Source organism: Amphibalanus amphitrite, unplaced genomic scaffold (genome assembly GCF_019059575.1).
Source record: "Amphibalanus amphitrite isolate SeventyFive unplaced genomic scaffold, NRLGWU_Aamphi_draft 000656F_arrow, whole genome shotgun sequence".
Taxonomy (NCBI): Eukaryota; Metazoa; Arthropoda; class Thecostraca; order Balanomorpha; family Balanidae; genus Amphibalanus; species Amphibalanus amphitrite.
The window spans coordinates 164,938-179,091 of record NW_024882150.1 but is presented as its reverse complement, the minus strand read 5'-3'; the positions used below and the strand labels follow the sequence as shown (position 1 = coordinate 179,091).

Below are 14,154 nucleotides of genomic sequence, written 5' to 3'. Positions count from 1 at the left end.
CTCTTAATAACATTCCGGATTTGCCGCACAGTGCTCAGACAGGCTTGTTGCTTTGAAATGTATTATCCAAGGATAGCGGAAGGGATCCACACACGGAGTAAACGACACAACATCCATATGCATAACCATGTCGCAACTAGAAGGCTAGTCGCAACAACAATATAATTGACCAGAAAGGCGACAAGAACTTAGTAGCCGGAAGCCAACCGCGAGCTGCTCGCCCAAAATCACAAAATATCGGACGAAAATCTGGGCTGTAGACAACTCATAGCGCCAACTCACGTCAGCATAACGAAACCGTTAGCTTTCTCATTAGATCCACGAAATCTGGGATAACAATAGCGCTGTAACCAACAGCAAGCGAAATCCGCAACTACTGATCAGCAACCGCTGGCTAGGCTCGAAGCCGTATAAATAGTGTAGCAGCTCGGAACACCAGAAGACACTATTACACAAGTGATGCCTTTCTCAGACCCTTCGCTTTGACCTTCCTCCGGCTTCGCGACCTGCAACAATACTGGCCACTCCTCAGGCACTTCACATCGAACTGCCCTCTATCACAAGAGACGAACATCTTACATACTCGCCAAAGGCACCAAAGCATTTAAGCCAGCCCAAGCAACACTGAGCTACAAATACGTGCTATCAGAAATAAGAAAAGTGCGTTCCGTACTATGCATCTTCGAGAGCATCCCGGCAAAAGCAGTACATGGCAGTACTCGTACAGATAGTGGCGTATCCCCTACTCCCTGCCTTGTGAAAGTCCACGTATCATCATTGATGCTCACAGCCTGGCTCACTGCCCGGTTGATTCTAATGCTGCAATTCACGGTATTACCAGTAACCAACATGGGTCAATCGGTCACCGTTCTCTTGGTTATGTTATGACGGCCTCGTTTCTAGATGGTCCCGTACTCTCGATTAAGTTGTGCATGCCCGCAACTCCTTCACCGGCGTGCCTCCTCGTTTTTTCGTTCATTCCCGAAGAAAGTTTTAGAGCAGACGCTCCTCAGTGGCAGACCAACGCGTTCCTTGCGAAGTTGGTCCGGTTGCCGGCCGGCCGGCCGCTCCTCACTGGCTGGCCAGCACGCTCCTGATGATGTTGTCGAGGGTGACGGAGTGCGTGGAGGATGTGATGACCGCCCGGCACATGGGGCACATGGGGCACTTGTTGTCGCTCGAGCGGCGCGTATCCTCCAGACACTGGGCGCAGAACGTGTGGCCGCAGCCGAGCGTGGTGGCTCTGTTGAACATGTCCAGACAGACGGGACACTGCAGCTCGTCCGAGATGCCGGCCGGAGACGCCGGAGCCGTCGCGCCGCCCGTCTTCTTCTGATTCGGTCCGCCGGCGGGCTTGGCAGACTGCTGGCGACGAGAGTTGACACTGGGAGCCGAGGGAGCGGCGGCACCGCCAGCCTGAGGGAGTACGTCACCGGCATCTGTTATCAGATGTCGTCGAACAGCGACACACACGTCAGGCGACTCATAACATCGAAACAAGATACCAAAAACGCGCACGGCAGCTAGACGTACACGGCTGAATCATTTTTACCTAGTTCAACAAAAACTTCACCGTTATCTCAGTTCTTATCATACACAGCATAGCATTATTCAACCCCAATTAACTGAATCGGCAAGCCTTACAAAACTTAACCGTTTTAAAGATGGACACTGAACAATGCTTTGCAATTTTAGCGGGTGCTTACGGCTCTTGTCGGTATCTATATTTTGTCTATTTATTTACTTATTTATTCGCAGAATGGACAACAGTGAACACCCCACTAATAAATGAAGTCAAGTGAAGATAAAACATGTTTCCAAGTAAAGATAGCATTCCGTATTTTTATCCCTCACGACAAACATATCTCCCATTTTCTCATCTTCCTCTTTCCTCTCTTCCCTACCCGTGTTTACACGACGTCCGTCCGTACCTGTAGGCCGTCCGGGTTCTCCTTCTGACGCAGTAGCTCGATAATCTCACTGTCTCTCATACGCGTCACACGGTGTCGGCTCAGCACGCTGTTGTTGTGCGTGGTGTGAAGATCGTGTCCGAACTTACAGTTAGTTCTTGCGCAGGTACCGGCGATAAACCGCCTGCGAAAGTGGGTGAGCCGTGAGGGAAGCTAGTTTATATTGCTGGCATGTATCCACGAGCCCCACGAACGTTTTACTGTATAACTAGGATAAATTAAAAAACGCGGGAAACGATGTTTAATTATTAATACTTTGTTTAGCACTGGGGCCCACTGACGAATCGCAGACTTAAACAATTAAATTCCTTTAAGGTCAATCAACGGGGATGTTAAAGGTAGTGTGCCAGCTTTCCTGGACCGTATGGAGTTAATGGCCCAGATAAGGAGAACCGGATTTTTAGAACTTATCCATACCTTCAAAACTCATGGAAACGTCTTAAATTCTTCACATTTTGAGTACCCCAGTGCGAAATTCGCCCCGACGGGTTGTCGGTCGTACCCCAACCACATTTCACACCACTATGAACAATAAATGCACACACTGAAATCGCTATTACCGATATGCTCATCCAATCAAGTTTCGATAAACCCGTTCATCATCATCTCCTGCGGTTTCGAACACGCCTGTTAGGTGGTGCGGTAGACCGCGCCCAAAGCCAGGGCCCCGGTAACGTGAGGTAGCCGAGTCGGGGCAGCGTGCGCTGACCCAAGCCGGGGCCGCGCGTCCTCCCGGTGTCATGTGATAGCCCGGGGCTGCCCGCGGGGATGCGGTAGACCGCGCCCAAAGCTGCGGCCCCGGCTTGGGTCAGCGCACGCTGCCCCGACTCGGCTACCTCACGTTACCGGGGCCCTGGCTTTGGGCGCGGCTTCTGCTCATACTTTGTGGTGTGGTGGTGGTGCGTCGGGCCGCGCGCTCTGACTTCGGCCAAGAAAAATGCGTCAGCTGAGCATTGTCATTTCTGCCACTTGCGTGTGGTGAAATGGGGTCATAACTTAAGAGACGGCTTTTTCATATCAATTATTTTACATAAAATCATATTTCAAACCATAAATAATGTTCGACAGCCAAATAAAAGAAACAATACCAATACAGGCTTACAGTTTAAGGCTCGACATTGTGTTGTCTACGATTAGACAGCTGATAACTCATTCCCGTACGTCGTAACTCTATAATGACCTTTGCTTATTGTCACATGTGCGCCGCATTCGCGATTGTTGCCGAAGCCTGTTTGCATGTCAGCCCACTACAGTTGTTATACATATCGAAAAACCGATAAACTTTTAGGCGAAAAAGGCACTATTCCAGGCCCATTTTTGATTTTTTTTGCGATATTGGGTACAAACAGAAGCTTCTTATCCTAGGAAAAATAAAATGGGAAATCTTTCAAAGGTGGCACACTCTACCTTTAAACAGGACCCTGCTAGGATAAAACGAACTTCAATTTAGCAATCGATCTGAAGATAAATTACACATAGTTACTATCTACATGACAGTATCGACTTATGTTCTACATACTGTTCTTTTTTTCCAAATGTATGCTTACCTACAGATATGGATTCTGTTGCAGTCACTCAGCGTACACGAGGTCTTGGAGCCGAATTTGAAGCATCTCTCGAGGTTTCTGGCATACCCAGACGGCGGTAGCTCCTCGTTTTCGTCGAAGGCGCGCCTCAGCTTCTGGATGGAAGCTAGCTCCCGACTGGTGTCCAGGTTGTAGCGATTGCAGACCACCTGGAAACATAGCGACGCGCCGAGTCAAATGCTGAAGTCCTGACCCGTACTCGTACCGCATACACTTTTTTAATGACGTGCGGTTTTCTTCGCCGTCAGTGGTCACTGGACGTTATGGCCCATTATGGACATTTAAGCAGTAAAAACACTTGACGGGTCATTCATGGAAACAGAAAGATATTTATTGTTTATAACAAAATGTTCGTTTGGCCGCGACAAAACTTACTCAATGACTCAGCTCGACTGACACTGAGGTCACTCTGAGGTCAGTTTGAAACGTAATCCGACAAAAAAAAAATCGCGGACCGACAAAAGTAAAAAAGCAAAAAAAAAAAAAACGCGAACAAGGCCCCTAGTCAACAAACGGTCAAAACACCGACTGCTTCCTCAATACAGCCACAAATCGCGCAGTATCATGAACCAGGTAGCAAAATGGAACTGATTTATCAATCGAGTTTGTGATTAGCGAAGATGCACACCGCAACCCACCTGGTTATACACGGTGGTCAGCGAATGTCCATAGCGGCAGTTCGCGCCATGTTTGCAGATGTCCGCCAGAAACAGGCGGCAGACGTGAAGCCGTCGACAGCGGGCGTTGGCGCAGCCCTGCTGTGTGTTGTGGCGGTAGCACACCTGGGGCAACGAAATGCCCGCCTGCGCCGGTGCGGGCGGCGGCGGTGCAGACGGCACTGGTGTGGGCAGCGCCAGCGTCCGCCGCTGACGCTCGCGCTCAGCTTCCAGTTGTTGCTGCTGTTGTTGCCTCTCGCGAAGCTCCTCCGCCCTGCGCCTGTCGTCGGCTTGGATTTGGTTGAAAATGCGCCTCTGCTCCTCCAGCATGTCACCAGTCACCTCAACTCCGAATTCAGAGCTGCAATCAACATGGTAGACATCGTAGTGCTGTATCGACTATATTATGAACATTGGTAAATGATAGATATGGCAGAAGGGGCGAATTAGCAAGTTGTGCGGATGCCAGATGGCGGCCACAGCCGCTCGGGCCACAAAACAATAAAATCAACCCTTATGTTGCTCTTCAAGACAGCATTCTGAGTTTAAATGCAACTTCCTCATTGAACCATTCTGAGTTCAAAGGCGGCTTTCTAACTTGTATTGTATTCGAACTTAGCTCTGGTTTACTAATTAGTTAGGCGAAATTACTCTGTTCATTCCTATTTTCTACACAAACAGTTCGTGTTTGCGCAGTTTGTGACAAACTGCGCAAATTCCGCCGATCAATAGACCAATCCGCGTTAAAGTCAGTGGCGGATCCAAAGGGGGGGGGGGTCATATGGGCCATGCCCCCCCCCTTGGAGCCCATGGGGCACCACAGGCCTGCTAGGGCCCAGGGGCACCACCGGCTTATCAGGGGTACCTATCACAGTCCTGACGGGCACCACAGGCCCGCCAGGGGCACCACAGGCCTAGCAGGGGCACCGCGGGCCTGGTGCCCCTGGGCCCTGACAGGACTGTGATGTGCCCCTGACAAGCCCGAAGTGTCCCCGGCAGGCACGTGGTGCCCCTGACAGGCCCAAGGCGCCCCTGCGAGACCGGTGGTGCCCCTGATAGACCTATGGTGCCCCTGGCTAGCCTGTGGTGCCCCTGCTAGGCCTTTGGTACCCCTGACAAGTGACAGGCTTGTGGTGCCCCTGGAAGGACTGTGGTGCCCCTGGGCTCTGACAAGCCTGAGGTGCCCGGCTCTGGCAGGCTCGTGGTGCCCCTGACGGGCCCATGGTGCCCTTGCTAGGCCTGTGGTGTCCCTGGCAGGCCTGTGGTGCCCCTGCTAGGTCTCTGGTGCCCCTGACAGGCTGATCAGCCTTACCTGTAGCCGGAGCGGTTGGAGCGCCGGCGGTTCTCTTCGCTGGAGTTGGAGTTGCCCATGGCTGAGCAGACGCTGTCGGACGTTCTACCACCACCGTCAGCTGGAGGGATCGGCCAACAGCTGCAGCGGCACAGAGGACGGTCAGTACGGGGCGCGTCCCGCCACGCACGGTCCGCCTGCGTGCGTGTAACTGAGCACACTGAGCAGTGAGCAGTGGTGGCCGAGTCCCTCGGACCGAGCCTCCCCAGCGCCGGCCGGCCGAGTAGTGCCGAGCAATATGACACCGCCGAGATCGCGTGTCCTGTCGGGTGGCTGACAGCGCATACTGACCGTCGGGGGGGGGGGGGGGGGGTCGTCTCGCGGCACTGAGGTTGCGTGTTGGTTGTGTGGCTGAGAAGAATCATTAAAGGGACCCTCCCACCTTCAAAAAAGTTAATGAATTGGCATGAAAGTGATGTCGCTCGGTTCAGAAAGAGCGAAAACAAATATCTGCCAAATTTCATCGAAAAATATTCACCGGTTTTCAAGATATTAGACTTTAACTTTTGTTTCCTTTTTGGGATCTCCGCTGTTCCCAGGGACTTTATTTGAAAGTGCGGCATTTGTTGCGCGCAAAGCAGCATTGAGCATATACCACCGCGTGCTACCAAACGTTTAAGTCAAACATTTAAAAATCGTTAGATATCTGCGCTGACGTCACACATTAAGAGGTAAACACGCGCAGTCTGCGCCGAGCCGCAGCGCGCGAGGGGCGCGCAGTGTGTTACGCGCAGTGTGTATTCGCAGTACCTGTCATCCGCCTCTGACAGCTTCGTAACATGTTACGAAGGCACCAAAACTACTTCGTAAATGTTCAAATGGTTGCTAAATTCGAATTCAGCTCCAAAAACTAGCCTAGAAACATGTAAAACTCGAAAAAGTGAACCGAGGTCACAAAAGGTCAATGACCTGACCTGACCTTCAGGTGACCTTGACACCCACCCTAATGCATGGGAGCAACATCAAATCACATGTTTGAACGTTTGAAAGCACAAAAAGCTTGCAAACGCGCGGCTAATGCGAGCCGACATACGCCGAATCGCGATTTCGGCCAAACATGGTCACGGAAAAGAGGTCACAGGTCAAAGGTCATTGGGATCAGGGTCATGAAGTTTTCAGGGTAGGTGTAAAATTGATCAATGCGAGGGTACTGAAAGTTTCGTCGCGATCGGCCGCTTTTTACGCGAGTTATTCGCGAAAAACCTTAGGGAGGTTGCATCAACCACCCCCCCCCCCGTACCGGCGAGGGTTATAAAAAAGTCAATGGGGAAAAATGAAAACTGCTATTCTGGCGTAGGGAACGATCTCAAACTATATCAAGCACACAGAATCGTGATTTGATGCACTCCTTGCAAGGTAAGATGCGTCACTTTTGCAATGCTGACCTTGCGCGACGTCATTTATGACGTCATTAGAGTCATATTAGATTTCCGTCAATAACTCCGATCAAATTTAGCTAGCGAATCGAGAAAGCCACCAATGGGCTCAGGAGGACCTGCCGAATCGAATGATATGTGACATGGCCTCCCTCGACCGATTTCGTGACCTGGGGGCGCTGACCTGACCGCGACCTGAGGGCAACACCCCAAGTTGACCTCACCCAATCAAAAAGTATATCATTCGATGCGCCTGAGCGAGGCGAACACAATGCTGCCAAAATCGCGGCTCTGCGACCGTTTTTTGCGAAGTTGTTCACCAAAAACGGAACCGTACCTTGGGGCACTTGACCTGACCTCAGAGGTCACCAGTTGACCTAGGACCTAAAAATCGGGTATCAATCGCTGCGTCTCGCAACGGCGCACACGCTCGTTTTTTTCTGCGACGCGCAGGGGCGTAACTTTTTGGTTTTCGTTGGGGGGGCAACGCTGTCGGGGGCGCCTTTTTAAGGGCATGGGGGCGCCTCCCCGTGACTGTCTAGAAATAAGTCTTATTTCAGTTTACGGCAGCATTTTTTTTTACCATAGCACGTTGTTTTTGTGCCGTCGTGTTTTGGCACGTTATGTTGCAGTTTTTTTCTGAAATAGCGCGCCAAAAGCGCGGAATTATTTTGTAACCAAATACATTTTGAAAGCACTTTGGGGACCAGAGACCGGGGGCGGGTACCTAGTGTGGAATTGGGGACCAGGGTAGTGACGCCTTATTAAACAACGCATATGGTAGTTCTTCTAAAGAAACGAGACGAACTGATGAATTGACAAAAAGAAAAGAAAAAACAACTGATAAAAAGGCGAGATTAAAGAAACAAATCTGTAGAACTTCACCCCACGCAGAAGCAAGGGACGTTTTTACGCCTCCCCTTTTAAGTTAAGAACACACTTCATACTGCATCTTTTCCGCACGTGTTCTAGAAGCAAACCAGTGGCAAAAATTTGCCCTCATCGAAAAAAAAATTCCCCCCCCCCGCCCGCGCCGGGCCGGGGGGGGAGTGAACACCTCCCCTGCGGTTTTTCGCAGATATCTCAAAACTCCGCGCCGCCGTTTTTGGCACACCTGTTCATGCATCTTTTTTTTTACACATGTGCAAATTTCAGACCCAGAGCTCTCAAGGTCAGGTCACCAGGTCACGTCAAAAGACCTCACCTCAGAAAAAAGTTGCAATCCTCGTCATAGCTACACCGACTGAACGATCGCCTTGAAACTTTCAGCGATTGATAAGAGTAACAGTATGTCTAAAATGTTTATCTCGGAATTTTGATATCAGTGACCTATGGTCAGGTCAATTTTGCGACCTCTCCATTATAAGTCAATGGGAGAAAATTGAAATGAGCCTTTTTTGGACGAATGGTATTTAGAACCCTCTCAAACATCGTTTCATAGGTAAACATGATACACTGAATCGGAAAAAATGCACCTGTGACCCCTCTGTGTGCCCTTGAGGTCATCTCAGGTCATAGACGGTCACCACCAGTTTTTTGGCTGTAACTTTTGATAAAGGCGTGCTAGAGCGATGAAAACACTTCAGAAACGCTCGACGATACGGATCGACTGATATGCAACATGACCCTTTTCGGTCAGGTTATGACCTTGACCTGAGGTCAAATTTTAAAAATGACCTTTCAAGGTCAAAAAATAGTTCATTCGACGCGTCTCGACGAGAGGAACATGATGCTGCCAAAAGTAATGTCGTGGCACTCTTAAGTCAAAAGTTATTGCCGAAAAACAGTTTTCGTGAAAACTGCTATTTTACAGTTTTTGCCCTTTGGAGGCTAAACCGTTGACCTTAGGTCAAATCTGAGAACAATGGTCAGAAAGGTCTGTAAAAGGGCTATCGAATGCGCTTTTCCGCGGCGCTGTAGCTCTATTGGTCCCGAGTTAGCCGTTGCAGTTTCCAAAATTGTTGAAATGGCCTACATTTGACCTTCGATGACCTCAGGCGACCTGACCTTTGACCTGACCCAAAAAATGACCGAAGTGTTTCCGTCATTATTTTTGACGCTCTTTCGAATGATGCTTACTGCGTGTCGCTACGTGGCCCAGGAGCCGAGTTAGACCAGACACCCCCCTCACCGCCCGGCGCGGAAGTCGCGGAGCACCAGCCCGGCGCGGGTTAATCCCAGGCTGAGAGCGTTCAAGCTTAGGTCACCCATATACCTCTGTATACCGAGACATGCAGAAGTCTGTGGCTCACCAGGTGATATCAAGTTATCACGAAATGATACCTACAAATTACTCCTGCTTTGATCTAGAGGTGGCAAAACGTGAAAATTTTGGGAACCAGACTCGAACCAGACCCGGCTGGACATTTCTGGAACCAGTCGGACCCGGTCTAAGTTGGAATCGGAACCAGTTGGACCCGTTCCCCAAAAGTCAATTATCTAATACAAACCGTTTGTAGAAATCATTAATTGCATCGTGTAAAACAGCCCTTTTCCCACTGATAATACTTATGAACTACAGTGTGCAAAGGAACATACATGAGCAAATGTTTTCTTTCCATTCACTTCATATTTTGCAATCATATGTAGTGTCCACTATGTATGGTTTATGGTAGGACCCGGTTGGACCCGCCAGAAAATTTCCAGGAACCGGTCCGGACCCATATGGGTCCAGACCGATTCTTTTGACCGGGTCCTCGGGTCCACATTTTGCCACCCTTTGAACAAAAAAGATGATGTAGGATACCAGTATAGTCAGAGGAGCGCTAACATTGGCTCGATGGGTGCTATGAACCGTTGGGACGCTACGCCAAGCAAGAGTGGCGCTTTAACAGCAGGGATACCATAACACACAAGGCCCTGTGGGACGATTACATTGACTCAAGGGGCGCCCTTTAGAATCGGTGCGACACCGTGCAGAGGGCGCCATTCTTAACCACATCAATTTTAATTAGGGCTGATAATCCCGGGACTTTTTGGCGATCCCGGGATCCCGGGATTTTAGAAATGCAATCCCGGGATATCCCGGGATCCCGGGATTGAGCAGTTTTTATTTTAACCTGTCTACAAAGCAGAATTTTCTTGCAATATCGTATGTATATGGCGCATCCTTATCATCATAAACACAATACCAGGCATACACCTTCACCCCGAACAAATATAAGAGCATGAATGACATTGATCATTGTATTTCTTGTTTATATTTCGAGTCAGGATACAGTAGACGTGCCTACGGATTGTGGTCGTCTGACCAGCAGCATGTCCTGGTCACATTCACTTGTTACGGTAGTAGCACTTGAGGAAGCAAAGTGCATCAACGACTTCGTCGCCGAGACTCGACCGCACTTTTGTGACGATATTCCCGACAGTGGAAAACACTCGTTCCGATTCAACACTCGTAGGAACTATGCCCTTCAGCCAGTTGTAGGACAGCGCTACCATGCCTGTCCTTCCTGAGATAGGTAAATTTTCCAATTCTTTCCTTATGGCCTTCGTCATCATCAGAGAAGATTGCTAAAAGTTACTCCCAGACGGGCATGAACTGGTGCCTTGCTCTGGAGCTCTAACCTCATCTAGAGCTTGTTGAAGCATCGACTGAACAGACGGCGCTGATTCAGGATCATCAGCGTCCATCACTTCTGTATCTACACCTACTTCGGTATCATGCATCTGTTCTCCCAATCCTTCCATCATGTGGACAACTAAGTCCTGTGCTTCCTTGCGAGAGGCACTAGGAAAAATATCTTTCCAGTCTCTGTCTGCCGACATTTTGTTATGGAGCGATTGTAGGACTTTAGCAGCACGTGACCGTCTCTGTCGGATGCGCTGTTTCAACGCATCAGACAGTTTACATGCAATCGCGTTTACATGCAGTTTACATGCAATTAAATTCAGCAAGATCCGACATTTTGGCAACGTTAGCTATAGCTTATCACAAAGGTGAAAGGCACGTAATTAATAATTATTCACTAACGGTAACCATGCCCAGGGCGCCCGGCCAGCCTCATGGATCGTCCAGCCACGGGGCACTGACAGTAACTGAGCCACCAGACGTGCTCCCACAGTCACACAGAGAAGACGGCCGACCTCCTCCCACTCGATGGACTCGAATTCGATAGTCGGCATAGTATGTCATCGTGCAAAATGATCTGTTAAACCGAGTACGCGAGGGACGTCGCGGGGAGCGAGAGATGAGCCGAGAGAGAGCTCGTCTCTCGCCACATTGTGAAGGCTGAGACGGTGTGAAACAATGTCAATTAGGTATATATGTAACCAATACTTGTGCATAACGACTTTGCACGGCGTAAGTAAGATCTTTGGACATAAAACTGCACTGTAATGCGTTGTTACTCACTTACCTTTTTTTACATACCTACTATCAGCTACACTTTATGAACGATGTTTCTGTACGGAAAATATCGGGATCCCGAAATCCCGATGCTTCTAATCCCGGGATTCGGGATTAATACAATCCCGGGATCCCGGGATCCCGATCCCGGGATTATCAGCCCTAATTTTAATACTCACTGCAGATGGCCTCCAAACTGTCTCGAGGGGTGCCTTCAGGAACCGATGGAACAGCCACCGAAATAGGGGCGCCGCTCTAGCTGCAGTGATGAAATAAGGTATTGACCGCATTGACCAGAGGAGCGCTTCATGTGGCTAAAGGGGCGCGTTGGTAAACTGGTGGGGCGCCACCCCATGCCCAGCGAGGGGCGTCGTACTTAGCAAGGAAATTATGTAAGTCAGAGGAGCGCGAACTTCGGCTCGAGGGGCGCTTGTATGAACCGTTGAGGCGCTAACCTAGCTAAGTGTGCCGTTTTAGCAGCAGGGATGCCATAACACACTATAGCGTGCTATGGTATCTAGGCCCTCTAGCCTCCCCCCCCCCCTCCCCGAGGAGCGATGATTATGACTCAAGGAGCGCCCTTAAGAATTGGTAGGCCACATACATTTCATTACTCAGTGCAGAGGGGCGCCAAAACGGGCACGAGGGGCGCCTTCAGGAGCCAATGGGGCAGTCTACGGACTGGGGGCGCTGTTCTAGCAACAATGATGATAAGGTATTGGCCAGAGGGGCGCTTCATCCACTTGAAGGGTCACATTGATAAACGGATGGGGCGCCGCTCTGCATGCGGGGGCATTAGTTATTAGCAAAACAGATGACATAAGACGTACGTGTTGTCAGAGGGGCACCACTTTGGCTTGAGGGGCGCTTTTTAACCAATGGGGCACGCTATTTAGCTAAGTTTTTACTTGCCGCAAGCGGCGCACCATCCCTGAGGAACGTTACACAAACGACTGACGACTCTCTCGACATGGGCATCAGAGGTGCCCCTATAGACCTCACAGGCGTCTCTAATTCCCATTGAGGCGCCCCTTTGGGCTTCAACTGGAGCTCCTCTTTCTATGGGCCTCGGAGGCGCCCCCATTTGGCATGCAGTCTCCCCTCTTTCGTATTGGGGCGCCATTATGGCCTTAATGGGCGCCCCTTTTTCATGTGGGCGCCCCCTATACTATAGACCTCAGAGGCACCCCGAAGGGCCTCAGAGGCCAATAAGGTGCCCCTCTTTCGCATGCAGGCGCCCCTGTGGCCATCTCAGGCGCCCGTGTTTTGCATTGAGGCGCCCCTGAGGACTTCATGGGCGCCCCTCTTTCGCATGCAGGCGCCCCCACGGCCTCAGAGGTTCCCCTCTCACGCATCCCATTTCCATATAGGCGATGGCGCCCCCTTGAAAGATGGCGCACGCGCTCCTATGACGCCGCTGGCCCGTGAGGGCGCCTTTCGGGCCTGGGGGCGCCCACCAAGGTTGGGGGGGCAAACGGAATGTTGGGGTGGCAAAATTTCAAGTTGGGGGGGCACCTGCCTCCCCAAAAGTATACAAAGTTACGCCCCTGGCGACGCGCTAGCTCTACCAGGGGCGAAACGGCGAGGGGGGGGGTCGTACAGGGGGGGGGGGTGTACCCGCCCTCCCCCTGCCCTCGGCCGGCGCGTAGAAAACCAATAGGTCCAGCGAGGGTTATTATATGGGGGGGGGGGGAAATTGACCTGAACTTGGGTCAACGATATCAACTTTCTGAGATGTAAATTTTTAACATACTGTTACTCTTATCAATCGCTGAAAGTTTCAAGGCGATCGATCGCCAGTTCAGCCGGTGTGGCTAGTGACGAGAAAGTTAATTTTTTTCTGAGGTGAGGTTAGTTGACGGCCAGGCTCAAGGTCAGGCCTGGTGACCTGACATTGAACGACCTGGGTCTGAAATTTTCACAGTAGGTATGTGCGGAAATGATGCATGGACACTGGACAGTGTGCCAAAAACGGCGGCGCGGAGCGGCGAGCGCCGCTTTCTTTCAGATATCTGCGAAAACTCTCAGAGGGGGGGGGGGGTCCAAACCCCCCTCCCCGGCCGCCGATTGACCCGATCGGTCCGATCGAATTCGCTGCGTCTCTCGACAGCCGACACGCTTCTGATTGGCTGAAACTCTGGAATGGCAAGCAAAGTGGATGGGGTGGGGGACGGAGGTCGTGCCCTTTTGGACTCGGCCTGTGGGTAGAAATCGATAAATGAAGCAATATGTCATAAATGCCTGAGCAAGTGCATCTGACTGACACATGCGACATGGTACGCTATATGTCGACCATGAAGATAAAGAAGCGGCGCCTTCTTGCGTAGAACCCGCTCAGGATATTTTGGCCTTTTCTCACTGCACGCCGATTGCCGAATCCAAGGCCCTAAATACAGCCGAATCATGATTTCACCTTCCCGTCGGACAAACTGAACAGTTAAACACAAAAACACATTTCTTAGGTACTCACCATGCGAGACACTCCAACCCCATCAGCACATAAGCACTACGCACTTCCAAGGCCGTATCGCACTTCTACCGATCCTTGGGGTCTGCTGGGTCTGCTCCGCGGTGCTCCGCCGGTTTTCCCCTCTGAGCGCCCAAGGCCATCCGCCGCTGCATCGCCGACAAAGCCACAAAGGCAGATAAGGCCACGGTCACATGTGCACTGTTGATTCAACGTAAAACCCAGCCACCAGAGGGCAGCTGCGACAAAAATGCATACCTCGTAATTTGCTATTTTGAGGTGAAACGGCCTTCAATTGACTAAAATTTGGCCGTCAGGAAAGTGTTTACGAAAGCTTGAACACTAGTTTTCACCTTTACCATGCAAACGTATCGATATTTAGCTCAATCACGGTAAATAT

General features: G+C 50.7%; 1 protein-coding gene across 1 annotated transcript; it reads right to left on the bottom strand.

Annotated features, from left to right (window-relative positions):
- Window positions 1-44: 44 nt before the first annotated feature.
- Window positions 45-14,100, bottom strand: LOC122364103 (protein mono-ADP-ribosyltransferase PARP12-like). Its single transcript, XM_043334176.1, has 6 exons — window positions 13,758-14,100; window positions 5,525-5,644; window positions 4,195-4,573; window positions 3,518-3,705; window positions 1,932-2,094; window positions 45-1,416 (listed from the first exon to the last, which is right to left on the bottom strand). Exons 1-6 carry the CDS (start codon window positions 13,778-13,780, stop codon window positions 1,072-1,074), a joined length of 1,218 nt encoding a protein of 405 aa, XP_043190111.1. The 5' UTR covers window positions 13,781-14,100; the 3' UTR covers window positions 45-1,071.
- Between the last annotated feature and the right edge of the window lie 54 nt (window positions 14,101-14,154).

Excerpts from the sequence above, each read along its gene's own strand:
- LOC122364103 (XM_043334176.1), bottom strand. The coding sequence starts at position 13,780 with ATGGGGTTGGAGTGTCTCGCATG. Across the intron at positions 5,645-13,757 it reads GGGTTGGAGTGTCTCGCATG|CTGTTGGCCGATCCCTCCAG; the intron begins GTGAGTACCTAA and ends GTGCCGCTGCAG. Across the intron at positions 4,574-5,524 it reads TCCAACCGCTCCGGCTACAG|CTCTGAATTCGGAGTTGAGG; the intron begins GTAAGGCTGATC and ends TGTTGATTGCAG.